General features: G+C 41.7%; 1 protein-coding gene across 3 annotated transcripts in view; it reads left to right on the top strand.

The window, feature by feature from the left end:
• The window catches only part of angel2 (angel homolog 2 (Drosophila)), a 68,532-nt gene that overhangs the window by 12,377 nt on the left and 38,422 nt on the right, over positions 1-17,733 (top strand). For all 3 annotated transcript variants that reach the window (XM_059985859.1, XM_059985858.1, XM_059985860.1), the window contains one exon: positions 2,188-2,441. In XM_059985859.1, the coding sequence (XP_059841842.1) occupies positions 2,188-2,441 (254 nt within the window). The remainder of the gene's footprint in view (positions 1-2,187; positions 2,442-17,733) is intronic.

A 17,733-nucleotide genomic window follows, 5' to 3' on the forward strand; every position in this document is an offset into this window, starting at 1 on the left:
CTTTTAGATCTGATAACTGATGGATGATGATGACTTGTAAATGAAGGCTGAACTAGTCTCATAAGATCTACTAGTTCATACAAGGTCTAAGAATGCAGTATATTTAGACTTTCTTAATAGATGAGTTGTTGGTTAAGTTGTTGAGTCAATGTGAAGAATGTATTACCCAGGTGAAGTGATGGTTGGATGTAGTTACCATCTTAAACTTGTTTTGGAACACATTTCATTCCTTATGTCTAATGTGGTGGACATAGGAAATAAACTGTATTCAATTCATTGGGCTCTGAGTATCAATATAATCATATAATTTACTTTCTGCTTGGCTATTTGCCCTCCAATTATATGGCATAAAGCTTTCTAGCAAGAGAATTTATTTTGTAAAAAGTTGCTATGCTTAATTCAATGCATTGTCATTAACATCTTTCAGAAATCCTTCTAGCTGCCAACACTGTTCAAGGGTGAAAAATTGGTTCTGCATTTCTCAACTGAACTTAACTGTACCTTCCAGCTGAACAAAATTACAATAAATAAATACTTTGATTCTAAATCAGGGGTTCCCAACAATTTTTATGCCATGGACCAATACCATTAAGCAAGGTGTTCGTGGACCCCTGTTTGGCAACCCCTGTTCTAAATCTAATGCTTGAACCATCAAGGTGTGTCTGCATCTAATCCTAAATTAATGAATTTTCACATATTGTAAAGAAATGGCCTTGCACTGTGCTAAACCTGGCAAATAAGTAACACTTTGTTGCCCTGAGACAACAAGCACATAACATTATTTGAAGATTCCTTACAAACATCTTGTGAGCATTTCCTTGTCATCAAGATTTTCCATACTTTTGTTTGTTGCATTTTACCATCTGATGCTAATTAAATAAATACTGGATTTCTTATTTTAAATCTTAATTTTCAAACAAAGGAGGCAAGCTTTGCAGACTGAACCAGCATCCAATTGCCCATCCGTATCTGCCCTTGAGAAGGTGTTGGTGAGCTGCTTTCTTGATCTGCTGCAGTCCTTGAGGTGTGGGAATGCCCACAATGCTGTTAACGATTTTGACCAGTGATGTTGAAGGAACAGCAATGTACAGTGGATTCCAGTTAATTGGCTCATTGGTTTTTGGAGGCAGATACTTATTTGAGACAACTCTTAAAGAATAAAAACTAATCAAAAAGATAGCAAGGATTCCCTTTGTTTATTTTTGACATTATGCCACTTAATTGGGACAGAAGACAGTTACTGAACATTCAGCTGAACAATTACTAACTAGTGTCAGTCACATGCACCTGTGTGACTGTTAGACACTACGCTGTGGTTAAAGCGAACAGTTTTTAAATAGTGTTAGTTGTGTGTGTTTCTGTTCAAAAAACAGTGATTTTTGTCACTGATGGTTGGTGAGAAATAAGCAGTAAGGCAATTCAGAAATGTTGTTATATTGTTTTATTCTGCCCCTTGAACTGAGCCGTTCTGCAACTCCTGATTTAACCCTAGCCTAATCACGGGACAATTTACAATGATCAATTAACCAACCAAACGGTAGGCCTTTGGACTCCGTGAGTCCCAAAGCACCCAGAAGAAACCCAGGGTGAATGTACAACCTCCTTACACAAAGTAATGGATATTGAATCCAGGTCGCCAGTCCTGTAAAGCATCGTGCTAACCACACCACGCTAATTGCTCACTGTGGTTTCAACCAGTGAGGCTTAAAGATGCCACAGATGGCCGGGATTGAAAATAAAACCTATTTCACTACTCCAGGAAGTTAGGAGCTATGAAGAATTTAAAGGTAACAACATTCATCTTGAAAGTTACACCTGAAAATGAAGATTTAGAGGACGCAATTGTCGAAATCATTTTGCAAAGGCAGACCATTAGGTGGCTGCACTGATTTTGTTAATTTACAGTCAATCACTATTAGGAAGTAATGCACAGTTTCATTGTACTGTAGTAGTATTGGTAATGTGCTAGTTTGTTTGGTATTTCATTTAAAAACTTAATTTGTAACTGTTAGCAGAACAGACAGGCAGATATGAAACAGTACAATAAAATAAGAGCATTTGTAACTGTTGTTTTTAAATTGCTTTGTTAGAAAGTGTCTCATGAAAAAAAAACACATAACATTGCTGTGTAATTATACTGTGGAATACTTGCCTTTCAGATTTTCTCATGTGTAATTTCATTTCCAGTAGGGGCAATACCTAGAAACTGGGAGGATTTTACATCGTTGTACAAGAACAACCAAGGTACTAGTGAATCAAAAGGAACTTCAAATGGAAAACAAAAGGAAGCTTTTGATTTTTCAGTACTGTCATATAATATTCTGGCACAGGATTTATTGGAGGACAACGGTCACTTATATAGACATTGCAGTCAGCCGTTATTGCAGTGGGGATTCCGATTTCCTAACATCCTCAAGGAGCTGAAACAGTTGGATGCAGATGTAAGTAATGCAATTAAATTACACACCTGCTCATCTTCCTAGTGGTTCAATTGTGAAAATGCATTTCATGGTATTACTGCACAGATCAGGAGATTGCTAAGACTGGTTCTGATCAAAGCATTGGGAAGCAGGGAAAATTCTTTTCCAGCCGGTCTAAGGAATATCAATCAATCATCTAGAGTTCTTGCTCATTGTTGTTTGTTTACTTGCACTGAAAACATATTTGAAAGAGAGCCAAATCTAAACATCATCACTTTATGTTATGAATATAGATCCACATTTATTTAAATGGTTAGTTCAGCAAGTTGTGAAGTTCTGTCTCATAGACAATGAGTTAAGGACAGAAGGGATAAAGCGAAAACTTGATAAGGTGCTTTTAAATGGCTGGTGCACAAGATAAGAGGTCACAACACTGGGAGACTGTGTTAACATGAATTGAAGTCTAGTTATCAAATAGAAGACAGAGTTGCAATGGACAGATATCTTTTAGATTAGCAGGATGTAACCGGTGGAATGACACAAGTATCAGCAATTAAATTATTTTATTTACTATCTGTATTAATAACTTTGGGAACAGGACACATTGAAAAGGTTTGCTAATGAAGGTATTTGGATTCTGCACCAATGAATGAGGAAAATTTGATAAATAAAGTTTAACGTACGAATGTTTGAAGTCATGCTGTTCAGTAAGAGGAATCCAAGCAGACTGTTATCTAAGTGGAGAGAGATTGCAACTTGAAGAGACCTAGGAACTTGAAGCTCTCAACCCTCTCAACATTAACACCATTGATGTAGGTAGAGCCTTGTGCATCACTCCCTTTTCTGAAATTAAGGATCAGCTGTTTTGTTTCATTGACATTGAGGAAATGGTTGTTGTCATGACATCATGTGACTAAGCTCTGTCTTCTTCCTGTACTCCAACTCAGCATTATTTGAGAAGCAGCCCACTACAATGATGTCACCTGCAAATTTGTAGACGGAGGTAGAGTGGAATCTAGCCACAAAGTTATAGTGTAGAGTAGGGGGCTGAGGTTGCAATGTTGTGGAGCACCAGTGTTTGGAATAATCATGGTGGAGGTGTTGCTGAAGTATCCTTGATGATAATGGTTTGTTGGTCAGAATGTCAAGGATCCAACTGCAGAGGGAGGCATTGACTCCCAGGTTCCAGAGTTTGGTGATGAGTTTGAAGTCAGAACTGTAGTCAATAAACAATAGTGTGCCATAGGTGCCTTTACTGTCCAGGTGCTCCAGAAAAAAGTGTAGAGCATCTGTGTAGACTGGTTTTGGCAGTATGCATTGGATCAAGGTTGTCTGGAAAGTTGGAGTTGATGCATGCCATGATGCGTCCCAAGTACTTCACGATGCACGGTGCTAGGGCCACTGAGTGGTAGTCATTTAGGGCATGTTATCTTGTTTTTCTGGGGTATCAGGGTAATGGTGGGTTTCTTAGACCACAGCCTGAAGCATTGTGAGGTTATAAATGTTTGCAAACGCTCTTGTCAGTTGATGCAGACACTGCTGGTGACACCACCCAGGCCCAATACTTTCTGTAGGTTCACATTACGCAAGTCAGACAGAAAAGAGAAATAAATTAAGGTTTCAGATCTTTCACACGAGAACTGATAAAATTTGAAACAAACTATGATTAAATACAATTAAAGATGCTCTTTAATTTTGATAAAACTATTGCGTGACAATGTGAAAGATACATAGTATAGAATGTATAGAACATAGGAAAACTAACCAAGATGAAGATGTGATGAGACTAAATGGTTTTGGTTTGAGATTTAAAAGAACTGTTGAAAGTTTTATTTTGGTCAATATAGTACATCCTATTTCTCTAGTCTTGCCTCATAATTGAAATATTTTATTCTCTCAGTAGAGTTTTAGAATCTGCATTATATTCTAATTTTTATGGTATCTTTCATATTTTTGTAATAGTTCTTCAGAATTGAGTATATTTAATGTATTTATCATTGCTTGATTAAATTCTATATGCTCTCTGAACTTGTATTATTATATATACAAAATACTTCAAGTACTTCCAGTACGTAGTATGCACTTGCACCAAGAGATGGCTCTGTTGCTCCATACAATTTTGTTTCACTTGTATTCACAATATATATTTGTGCTCTGTTTCCAAACCATTTGCCAGTGGACAATTTTGATCTGTTTACCCTAACTAAACCATTTGCTCGACATCTCTATGAAATCATATGAGTTCTACTTATGCAACTACAGCCTGACCTAAGAGCAGTAACCTACCTTGTCATTCTATTAAAGTGTTACCTTCTCCAGTACCCTACATCCTTCCTAAACTGATATGTCCATAACTGTATGCAATCACCATTTCACTCACTTCTGTATCAGCACAGTAGCTTGGTGGGTGGCACAATGCTTTACAGTACAGGCGAACTGGGTCCAATTCCTGTTGCTGCCTGTAAAGGAGTTCAAAAACATAGTTTGGTAAGTTAATTAGTCATTGTCAATTGTCCTGTTATTAAGCTAGGATTAAATTTGGGGATTGCTGGATGGTGTGGCTCAAAGGGCTGGAAGGGCCTATTCCGTGCTGTTATCTCAATAAATTTAAAAAATAATAAATAAGCATTTACTTCTGTCTTAAAAAAGATTCAAGCATTGCTTCCACCGCCTTTTGCAGAAGAGAGTTCCTAAAACAAGTTTCTCTCCAAAAGTGGGAAAGGAATTGTGTTGGTTCTAACATATATGATGGCATCTTGTGTTTTATAAAGTCACCTATAGTTTAGGTTTATCCCAAGTGAGGAAGCATTCTCCCTACATCCACCCTTTCTGTTGTAAAATAATTCGCGTAGCTTCATGTGAACATCATCAGAGAAATAGTAACAGCTGAAAAAAATAATGACATTAGAACAAAGGTGTTCAAAATATTCCTGGAAAGAAATACGTCTTGGGTAGCATGATAAAAGGTGAAAATAACAAGAAGGAAAATTTCCGGGGCCTCTATTGAAGATTGGCCACAAGGTCTCTACTTGAAGAATAGAATTGCCATACGGTCATAGAGATGAGACAGTTGTAAAAATTTGTAAAAGATGAGAAATTTTAAAGAAATTATTTCATGGAAGGCATAGATTGTCTGAGGATCAATGCAAGATTATCTTTTTCATTTTCCTCCTTGACCCTTTCTAAAATTTCTTCTTTCCTGCTACCCCACTCCCTTCCCCTGCTTCCTGTCAATTCAAAATATTTACTGCATTCCATTGTTGTCCCAAATGACTCGAGTATAATGTCAGAATGGCTGGCTGGAGAGGTGGCAGAAATAGGAAAGAAAATGGATATGACAGAAAACATAAGCAGCTTGTTGAAGAGAGAAGCATTCAGCCATCTGGAGAAAATGTGGTAATCGGCTGAATATAGAAGTGTTTAATCTCTTTGAAATAGTTTGATTTTTTATGTTAAGATATAAATGAATTGAAAATTCCATTATTCCTTGCAAAGTGCCCAGAACATCTTTAGGGAGTGGTGTCTCAGAAGGTAGCATCCATTATTAAGGACCGCCAGCACCCAGGGCATGTTCAAGGCACACACTCAGCAATTCAGGAACAGCTTCTTCCCCAAAGCTATCTGATTCCAAAATGGACATCGAGGCTTTGGACACGACCTCACTTTTTTTAATATACAGTATTTCATTTTTCGTACATTTTTAAGAATCTATTCAATATACATTGATTTACCTGTTTATGATTGTTTTATTTATTATTATAATTTTTTTCTCTCTCTGCTAGATTATGTATTGCATTGAACTGCTGCTGCTAAGTTAACAAATTTCACATCACATGCCGGTGATAATAAATCTGATTCTGATTCTTGTGTTAAGGCGCATAAAACATGTAAGAATTAAATATAATTAAAATTAATATAGACTTCTGTACAGAGGCAGCCAAAGGAGGATTACAGAACCAAAACTTGGTTCTTTTGATGTATGGTATAAGACTGTGGCAATTCTCTTTGGTTTTAGTCAGCACCCATTTACCATTTGTTCATGCACTTCCAATTCTCTGCCAGTTTTATGCTTATACATAATCTTGACATACTGCTGCATCCAGAATACAAGAATTAAATCTGATGATTTTTCTACATTGAACCTTGCTTCTAGGTGCTTATTCTCACTCTCCCTCACTATCAGATTCTCTTCCTCCTCTTCCTTCTTCAAGTCAAGTCGTCACTTTTATTGTCATTTCGACCATAACCGCTGGTACAGTGCATAGTAAAAATGAGATGTTTTTTTGGACCATGGTGTTACATGACACAGTACAAAAACTAGACTGATCTACATAAAAAAAAAACCAACACAGAAAAAAAGCTACATTAGACTACAGTCCTACCCAGGACTGCGTGAAGTGCACAAAAACAGTGCAGGCATTACAATAATAAACAGGACAGTAGGGCAAGGTGTCAGTCCAGGCTTCGGCTATTGAGGAGTCTGATAGCTTGGGGGAAGAAACTGTTACATAGTCTGGTTGTGAGAGCCCGAATGCTTCGGAGCCTTTTCCCAGACGGAAGGAGAGAGAAGAGATTGTATGAGGGGTGCATGGGGTCCTTCATAATTCTATTTCCTTTGCGGATGCAGCGTGTAGCGTAAATGTCCAAGATGGCGGGAAGAGAGACCCTGATGATCTTCTCAGCTGACCTCACTATCCGCTGCAGGGTCTTGCGATCCAAGATGGTGCAATTTCCTAACCAGGCAGTGATGCAGCTGCTCAGGATGCTCTCAGTACAACCCCTGTAGAATGTGATGAGGGTGGGGGGTGGGAGATGGACTTTCCTCAACCTTCGCAGAAAGTAGACGCTGCTGGGCTTTCTTTGCTATGGAGCTGGTGTTGAGGGACCAGGTGAGATTCTCCGTCAGGTGAACACCAAGAAATTTGGTGCTCTTTACAATCTCTACCGAGAAGCCATCGATGTTCAGCGGGGAGTGGTCGGTTTGTGCCCTCCTGAAGTCAACAACCATCTCTTTTGTTCACATTAAGAGACAGGTTGTTGGCTCTGCACCAGTCCGTCAGCCACTGGACCTCCTCTCTGTAAACTGATTCGTCGTTCTTGTTGATGAGACCCACCACAGTCGTGTCATCGGCGAACTTGATGATATGGTTTGAGCTGTGTGTTGCAGCACAGTTGTGGGTCAGCAGAGTGAACAGCAGTGGACTGAGCACACAGCCCTGGGGAGCCCCCATGCTCAGTGTGATGGTGTTGGAGATGCTGCTCCCGATCCGGACTGACTGAGGTCTCCCAGTCAGGATGTCTAGGATCCAGTTGCAGAGGGAGGTGTTCAGGCCCAGTAGGCTCAGCTTTCCAATCAGTTTCTGAGGGATGATTGTGTTGAATGCTGAACTAAAGTCTATGAACAGCATCCAAACGTATAAAAACACAAAATGCTGGCAGAACTCAGCAGGCCAAAGGGTTTCGGCCAGAAACGTCATCACTACATCCTCTCATAGATGCTGTCTGGCCTGCTGAGTTCTGCCAGCATTTTGTGTTTTTATATATTTCCAGCATCTGCAGATTCACTCGTGTTGCATCCAAACGTATGTGTCTTTTTTGTTCAGATGGGTTAGGGCCAGGTGGAGGGCGGTGGCAATGGCATCATCTGTTGAGCGGTTGGGATGGTACACAAACTGCAGGGGGTCCAGTGAGGGGGGCAGCAGGGTCTTGATATACCTCACAATAAGCCTCTCAAAACACTTCATGGTGATGGATGTAATTGCAATGGGACGGTAGTCATTTAGGCAGGACACTGAAGATTTCTTCGGCACGGGGACAATGGTGGCGGCCTTGAAGCACATTGGAATGTTGGTGCTGCTCAGGGAGATGTTGAAGATGTCAGTGAGAACATCTGCTAGCTGGTCTGCACATCCTCTGAGCACTCTACCAGAGATGTTGTCTGGTCCAGCAGCCTTCTGTGGATTGACGCTGCACAGGGTTCTTCTCAGGTCGGCTACAGTGAAACACAGCACCTGGTCATTTGTAGGAGCGGTGGACTTCCTCGCCGCCACATCATTTTCCGCCTCAAACTGGGCGTAGAGGTTATTCAGCACATCTAGGAGGGAGGCTTCACCTGCACAGTCAGGTGATGTTGTCCTGTAATTGGTGATATCCTGGATGCCCTCCCACATACGCCACGTGTCGCCGCTGTCCTGGAAGTGGCTGTGGATTAGCTGGGCGTGTGCACGCTTTGCCCCTCTGATGGCTCGGGACAGTTTGGCCCTTGCTGTTGTTAAAGCTGCCTTGTCACCTGCTCTGAAGGCAGAGTCGCGGGACCTCAGCAGCGCATGCTCCTCCACGGTCATCCATAGCTTCTAGTTAGTGCGTATAGTGATGGTCTTGGACAGAGTAACATCATCAATGCACTTGCTGATGTAGCTGGTCACTGATGCTGTGTACTTGAATTACAAAAAACATTTTGTCTTCATACTTTTATATGCTGTTTGCTTTTCTTAAACATTCCGCTTAAAATGGTCTGTTTTTTTTTTCTGGAGTATCCAAAGTGTGCCTTTGACAGTGGTTGAGTACCCCTGTGTTGTCTTTACGACAGTTATTTAGTTTGTAATATTTTCGCTTAGTAATTCATTTGTTAGTATTTTCTAGTTAGAATTAGAAGTGTTTAAAGTATATTCATTGCATGTAAAATATATCGGCATGCGATGACGTCACATCCGGTTTCGCCGCGTCTTGTGGGAAAATACCAGTTTGAGATCAACGCGAGGGTGGGGAGCTCACCACGAGGCAGACCTGAGCAGAAGTTGTTTTGCAAGCATTAGAAATCACAGTGAGAGCAACGCTGTAAGTTAATAGATAATCGATATATTGAACTAAGATGTTAACGCCGATCCTGTTAAAAGTAACGACGGTCGATAATGTTTATGTTTTCGTTAGTTAAAGAGTTGCGGATAGCTTGCATTGAAGTGTATTTAAAGTAGTCAATGGCATAGGTAAACTCTGCCTGTATACTGCACCTTCATGTAATGTAGTTATAGTCACTTTTACAGTATTTACAATGGAAATGTGATATTAAGAAAGGAACAAATACTGTATCAATCTTGTATTGTTTTATCAACAGTTTTCACCATATGTTAATGTGAAGAGTGAACAGTAAATGGTTAATGTTACTGCGATCTGGTTTCATTGACTGTGGTTTATCTCAACGTTGAATTCGGCGTTATTAGTTACACCCGAAGGAGAACGTTACAGTGAAAAAGCGGCATTATCAGGTGTTTCAAGTGCTGCAATGTCAGCTCGATCCAGCATCAAGTCGATGCCGCCCAGCGACCAGGGCAGTAGACCGACATCAAGTAAGCCCACCCAGGCGTTATCAGGTGTTTCAAGTGCTGCAATGTCAGCTCGATCCAGCATCAAGTCGATGCCGCCCAGCGACAAGGGCAGTAGAGCGACATCAAGTAAGTCCACCCAGGTAAAAGCCAAGGCAGAAGCCGCCAGGGTGCGACTGCGCTACGCCAGACAAGAAGCAGTTTTGAAAATGGAACAGGCCACCAGAGAAGCCGAAATCCAGAAGGAAAGGGCCGCCAGAGAAGCCGAAATCCAGAAGGAAATGGCAAAGATATCGACAAAGTTGCAAGTGCTGCAGCTAGAAAGAGAAGAAGAAGCTGCCATGGCGGAAGCAGGGTTCATAGAAGAAGCTGAAGGGACGCATGATCGGACCGAAGTAAGATCTACTTTAGAAAGGACCAGATTGGAACGCACAAGCGACTATGTACAATCTCAAATAGTCAGGCAGGCTCGTCTCTCCTCTCCATACGTATTCGATAACTTCCCCAGCTACGAGGAACCTCAGAGAGGCACGATTGCATCACATCCATACGAGGAAGACAATTTACCCTCGCGACTCGGTGATGAAGTCGAGAATGAAAGAGCTGACAACCAATACTTCTCGACACCAAACTTACAAGGTTTGGTGCGAAGAGATGCAGAGGTCGAATCCAGGACGGCAAATTCCATAAGAAACGTACGCTCTCAGTCATATAGGCACCAACGTAATTCTCCAGCCCGCATGCCGCTCACAGTTGATCCCACGATGCAGTATTTAGCACGACGGGATCTCGTCACTTCGGGACTGTACCAGTTTGACGATAAACCCGAAAATTACCGTGCATGGTACTCCCGTGCATGGTACTCCACATTCACCAACGCTATCGACGGAGTCCAGCTCAGAGCAACCCAAGAGCTGGACCTTATGGCGAAATGGCTGGGAAAAGAATCACGCGAACAGGTGAGACGCATACGTTCAGTGCACATCAACAAACCCGAGCTAGCCTTAAGCGAAGTGTGGGAGAGACTTTAGGAGAGCTATGGGGCCCCCGAAATTATTGAAGCGGCGCTATATCGACGTCTGGAAAACTTTCCTAAGGTGTCAGCCAAAGATCACATTAAGTTAAGAGAATTCGGAGATTTACTCAGGGAGATCCAAGGCGCCAAAGAAGATGGCTACTCAGCTGGTCTAGTATACCTAGATACTCCATCCGGGATTAGACAAATCGTGGACAAACTTCCATTTGGGCTGCAGGACAGGTGGCTGCCTGTTGCCTCAGAGTACAAGGAAGGCCACGGTGGTCGATTTCCTCCCTTTAAGCACCTCACTGAGTTTGTGCGCAAGGAGGCGAAGATGCAAAATGACCCTAGCCTCGTGGGTCCAGGAAGCAGTACGATTTACACCAAGCCAGGTAGATCCTCTTCGAATGTTTTCAACATCGATAAATCCATGTCAGTGCTCAAGACTGAAGCCCTTACAACTAACAACAACCCTAGCAAGTATTGTCCATTGCATAACAAACCTCACCCCCTCAATGGATGTACAATGTTTAGGGAAAAACCCCTTGCAGAGAGGACGGCCCTTCTCAAGGAGAAAAGTATGTTTTAGATGCTGTTCCTCAACCTATCACCTCGCCAGAGAGTGTATGATCGCCGTGAAGTGTCCGGAATGTGATAGCACGGATCACGTCGGGGCCATGCATCCCGACCTGTCACCGCAAACCGACGACACTCCTTCACCCCCACAACAGGACGGCAGGGAGGGAGAGGCTCACCCCAGGACAACAGTTGTCAGCTCGAACTGTACAGAAGTTTGCGGTCAAGCTCAGTCAAGTTGTTCTTGTTCCAAGATCTGCCTCACTAAGGTGTACCCTAAAGGAGCCAAAGACAAGGCCATCAAAGCCTATGTGATTCTGGACGATCAGAGCAATCGCTCACTAGTCAGTCCAGAGTTCTTTAAATTGTTCAACATTGAGAGTGAGCAGTTCCCATACTACCTCAGAACTTGCTCAGGCAACATGGAAACCCAAGGAAGGAAGGCAGAAGGCATCCAGATCGAGTCCCTGGATGGTAAAGTCGTCATCTGTCTCCCTCCGCTCTTAGAGTGCGATGGAATCATGAATAACCGCACTGAGATCCCGACACCAAGTGCGGTGCTACACCAGCCACATCTCCGCCACATCGCAAAACACATCCCAGAACTGGATCCAAAAGCAGAAATACTCCTGCTATGAGGGAGATACGTTCTCCGGGTGCACAAGGTTAGGCAGCAGGTCAATGGACCACACGACGCCCCCTTTGCGCAACGCTTGGATCTAGGCTGGGTGGTGATAGGAGGGGTGTGCCCTGAAGATGTACACAAACCGATGGTTAACACACTCAAGACCAATGTGCTAGAGAGTGGCCGCCATTCAATCTTTCAACCCTGCCCGAGTGTCCCGTGCATTAAGGAAGCACAACAAGACGTTAACAAGCGTAAAGTAACTGACGAGACGCTAGGTCAGTTTTCGTTCAAACCGAGCATGGAAATAAACTTGCACAATCAGCTCAAGATGCCATTTCTTTAAAAACAAAGGACACCAAGGCCTTCAGAGATGAAGCAAATAATGGGGTTGCCCCATTGCCTTTCAGAGAACCACGCCAGCGCTCATCAGATAACAAAGAGCAGGCAGTCAAACGGTTCACGTCCTTACGGAAAACCCGGAAAAGGAAACCTGAGATGCAGCAACGCACCCGATTGACCCACGAGGTACTGTGCACCCTAATGGCAGAGGTCACAGCCATTATAAACGCACGACCACTCCTACCTGTGTCTCCTGACCCAGAAAACCCCTTCATACTTTCGCCATCAATGCTCCTTACGCAGAAGGCAGGAGCACCCCCTCCACCAGGGGACTTCTCAGACAAGGATTTGTACACAAAGCAATGGAGACAAGTCCAGGCTCTGGCAAATCAGTTCTGGTCTCACTGGAGACAGGAATATCTACCTTTGTTGCAACAGAGACAAAAGTGGACAGAACCCCGCAGGAATCTTCAAGTTGGAGACTTAGTCCTGCTCAGGGACAAGCAAATCGCCCGCAACAGCTGGCCAATGGCCAGAATCACTGCTACATTCCCTAGTGGGGATGGACATGTCAGGAAGATCGAATTGAAGACCACCGACCAAGGCGATGTGAAAATTTACCAAAGGCCAGTTACAGAAGTTATTCTACTTCTACCCAATGACTGATTAAGAGACTAAGTTTTGTACTCTGTTCATTGTGACCTTACGAAGGTCAGGCGGGGAGTGTGTTGTCTTTACGACAGTTATTTAGTTTATAATATTTTCGCTTAGTAATTCATTTGTTAGTATTTTCTAGTTAGAATTAGAAGTGTTTAAAGTATATTCATTGCATGTAAAATATATCGGCATGCGATGACGTCACATCCGGTTTCGCCGCGTCTTGTGGGAAAATACCGGTTTGAGATCAACGCGAGGGTGGGGAGCTCACCACGAGGCAGACCTGAGCAGAAGTTGTTTTGCAAGCATTAGAAATCACAGTGAGAGCAACGCTGTAAGTTAATAGATAATCGATATATTGAACTAAGATGTTAACGCCGATCCCGTTAAAAGTAACGACGGTCGATAATGTTTATGTTTTCGTTAGTTAAAGAGTTGCGGAAAGCTTGCATTGAAGTGTATTTAAAGTAGTCAATGGCGTAGGTAAGCTCTGCCTGTATACTGCACCTTCATGTAATGTAGTTATAGTCACTTTTACAGTATTTACAATGGAAATGTGATTTTAAGAAAGGAACAAATACTGTATCAATCTTGTATTGTTTTATCAACAGTTTTCACCATATGTTAATGTGAAGAGTGAACAGTAAATGGTTAATCTTACTGCGATCTGGTTTCATTGACTGTGGTTTATCTCGACGTTGAATTCGGCGTTATTAGTTACACCCGAAGGAGAACGTTACAACCCCTTATTCGAAATGCTTGGAGCCAAAAGTGTTTCGGATTTTGGATTTTTCCAGATTTTTGGAAAATATAATGAGAGCATGGGAATTGCCATAATATCTGACTGAATTTATGTGCTACCTGGAAACAGTCTTTGTCTTACTTAACAGTAAAAATAATTACATACCATTAATACAATGAAAATAGAATGTGTGCAGAGTAACAAAAGAACAGCAACATTGGCAGAGTATCTGAATCAGCTATTGAACAACAACAAACAATGGCAGGTTTTTAGTTCCCATCTACAATGTCATGTGTTGATTAAACACAACCATATTAGAATTCTTATCTTTTTCAAGTTTCATGTAAGGTATAAAAACTTCAGCATTGTGGACTTGTTCTGATGCTATATTTTCATCAAAGATTATCTTGGCAAACGCATAAGCAAATTTCTCTGCTTCATGATCAGCAGACAATTTTTAAAAAAAATAATGCCATGCCTTTTCTTAAATTTCTGCAACTAGCAGTCACAATTATCTTTAATTTTCAGTTCGTTGTGAAAGATCTTTGGTTCTTTCATGAAGAGTCACATGTTCTCTCCAATGCTGATAAATCCACTCTTTCAATACATGTTAATGTTTTCATTTTTCACTTTATGCAGTGTTTTTCTATTTTTTTTATTAACTTCTGCTCATAGATGAGGTCACTTCCAGAACGGTCTGTGGTGCTCAGAGATCTATGTATCACCTTGGGAACCTTGCCATTTGTGACATCATATCAGCATTCAAAAAAATTCAGAATCGGAGATCTTCGGATTTTTTTTTTTGGATTGCCAATGCATAATAATTGTCCTGTTTTGCATTAGTGCTGAGTATTGGAATATCTATGTTCTTCTAAGGTAAGATACAAGAACAGAATTAGGTCACTTGGTCCATCTAGTCTGCTCTGCCATTATATCATGGCTGATCCAATTCCCGCTCAACCCCAATTTCCTGCCTTCTTCTTGTATCCCTTCGTGCCCTGAACAATCATGAATCTATCAATCTCTTCCTTAAATATACATAAAGTGTTGGCCTCCACAGCCACCTGTGGCAACAGATTCCACAAATTCACCACTCTCTGGCTAAAGAAATTCCTCCTCATCTGCACACTAAAAGGATGCCCCTCTATTCTGAGGCTGTGTCCTCTGGTCCTAGATTCTCCCACCATAGGAAACATCCTCTCCACATTCACTCTATCAATGCCTTCCAACATTCAATGGGTTTCAATTAGGTCAGCTCTCATTCTTCTGAATTCTGGTGAATACAGGCCCAGAGCCATCAAACACTCTTCAGTTGACAAGGCATTTAATCCCTAAATCATTTTCATGAACCTCCTTTGAACCCTCTCCAATGTCAGCACATCCTTAGATAAGGGACCCGAAACTGCTCACCATATTCCAAATGAGGCGTCACCAGTGCTTTATAAAGCCTCAACATTACATCTTTGCTTTTATATTTTAGTTATCTTGAATGAATGCTGTAATTGCAGTTGCCTTTCTCACTACCAAGTCAAGCTGCAAACTAACTTTTAGGAAATGCTGTACAAAGACACCCAAGTCTCTTTGCACCTCTGATTTTTGAATTTTCTCTCCATTTAGAAAATAGTCTATGTTTTTAATTCTTTTATAAAGTGCATGACCACACACTTCTCAACACTGTATTCTATCAGCCATTTTGCCCATATTCTTAATATATATGTCTTTTTGCAGCCTCTCTGCTTCCTTAACACTACCTGACCATCCACCTAGCTTCATATTGTTTACAAACTTGACTACAAAGCCATCAATTCTGTCATCCTAATCCTTGACAAACAACATAAGAAGAAGCGAGCCCTGTGGAACATGGCTCATCACTGGCAGCCAACTGGAAAAAGGCTTCCTTTATTCCCTCTCTTTTCCTCCTGTCAATCAGCCATTGCTTTGTCCTTGCTAATAACTTTCCTGTAATACCATGGGCATTTGACTTGTTAAGTAGTCTCATGTGCAGCACCTTGTCAAAGGCCTTCTTAAAATCCAAGTACACAATATCAACCAATTCTCCTTTGTCTACCCTATTTGTTATTTCTTCAAAGAATTCCGACGGGTTTGTCAGACAAGATTTTCCCTTAACCAAACTATGCTGACAATGATCTATTTTCTCATGTGCTTCCAAGTACACTGAAACCAAATTCTTAACAATTGACATGAACATCCACCCACCCACTAAGGGTAGACAAACTGGCTTATAATTTCCTTTTTTCTGCCTCTCTTCTTTCTTGAAGAGTGGAGTGACATTTGCAAATTTCCAGTCTTCTGGAACCTTCCCAGGATCTAATGATTCTAGAAAGATCGTTACTAATGCCTCCACAATCTCTTCAGCCACATCTTTCAGAAGTCTGGGCTGCATACCATCTTCTCCAGGTGACTTATCTACCTACCGACCTTTCCGTTTCCCAAGAACCTTCTCCCTGGTAATGGCAAATTCACACACTTCTGACCTCTGACGCTCTGGAACTTCCACTATACTGCTAGTGTCTTCCACAGTGAAGACTGATGCAAAATACTTATTCAGTTTGTTTGCCATTTCTTTGTCCTCCATTACTACCTCTCCATAATCATTTTCCAGTGTTCTGATAATCCACTCTCGCCTCTCTTTTACCCTCTATATATCTGAAGCAAATTTTCATATCCTCTTTAATATTACTGGCTTTCTTGCCTTCATATTCCATCTTATCCCTCTTTATGACTTTTTAGATGCCTTCTGTTTTTTTAAAAGCTTCCTAATTCTCCATCTTACCACTGTTTTTTGTTCTATTATATGCCCTCTCTTTGGCTTTTATCTTAGCTTTGACTTCCCTTGTCAGCATGGTTGCATGATCCTGCCTGTAGACTATCACTTCCGTTTGGAATGTATCTATCCTGCACCTTCCAAATTGCTCCCAGAAACTACAGCCATTGCTGCTCTGCCCTCATCCCTACTAGAGTCCCTTCCAATCAACTTTGGCCAGCTCCTCTTTCATGCCTGTGTAATTCCATTTACACCACTGTTATACTGATATATCTGACTTTAGATTCCCCCTCTCAAATTGCAGGGTGATGTATCATATTATGTTCACTGACTCCTAAGGTTTCCTTTTCCTTAAGCTCTCTAATCCATTCTGGTTCATTGCACAACATCCAATCCAGAATAACTGATCCCCTCGTGGGCTCAATCACAAGCTGCTCTAAACGCCACCTTGTAGGCATTCAAGAAGTTCCTCCTCTTGGAATTCAGCACCAACCTGATTTTCCCAATCCATCTGCATATTGAAATCCTCCATGACTGCTGTAAAATTGCCCTTTTGACATGCATTTTCTATCTCACGTTATTTGTTGCTGACGTCTTTGCTACTGTTCAGAGGTCTGTCTGTTACTCCCAGCGGGGTTATTTTACCCTTATGGTTTCTTAGCTCTACCCACAACCATTTTACACCTTCTGATCCCATGTCACCTCTTTCTAGGGATTCGACTTCAATTTTACAAACAGAGCCACATCACCTCCTCTCACTACCTGCCTGTTGTTTTGATGCAATGTGTAATCTTGGATGTTAAGTTCCCAGCTATAATCTTCTTTCACAATTCAGAAATGCCCACAACATCATACGTGCCAATCTGTAACTGTGCTACAAGTTCATTTGCCTTCCTCTGTATATCATGTATGTTCAAATAGTCCTGTATTTATCACCCTTTTTAATTTTGGCTCCCTTTTACATTGCAGCCAATCCTGTTGACTTGAATTTTGCCCTATTATCAGCCTGTCCTTACTAGCAGTCTTACTACACATTGCCCCTGTTAGTAAATCAACTGCCCCATCCTCAGCCATAGAACATTACAGCACAGAAACAGGCTTTTTGGCTCTTCTTGGCTGTGCCGAACCATCTTTCTGCCTAGTCCCACTGACCCGCACCTGGGCCATATCCCTCCAGACCCCTCTCATCCATGTACCTGTCCATGTTTTTCTTAAATGTCAAAAGTGAGCCGGCATTTACCACTTC

Source organism: Hypanus sabinus, chromosome 12 (genome assembly GCF_030144855.1).
Source record: "Hypanus sabinus isolate sHypSab1 chromosome 12, sHypSab1.hap1, whole genome shotgun sequence".
Lineage (NCBI taxonomy): Eukaryota > Metazoa > Chordata > Chondrichthyes > Myliobatiformes > Dasyatidae > Hypanus > Hypanus sabinus.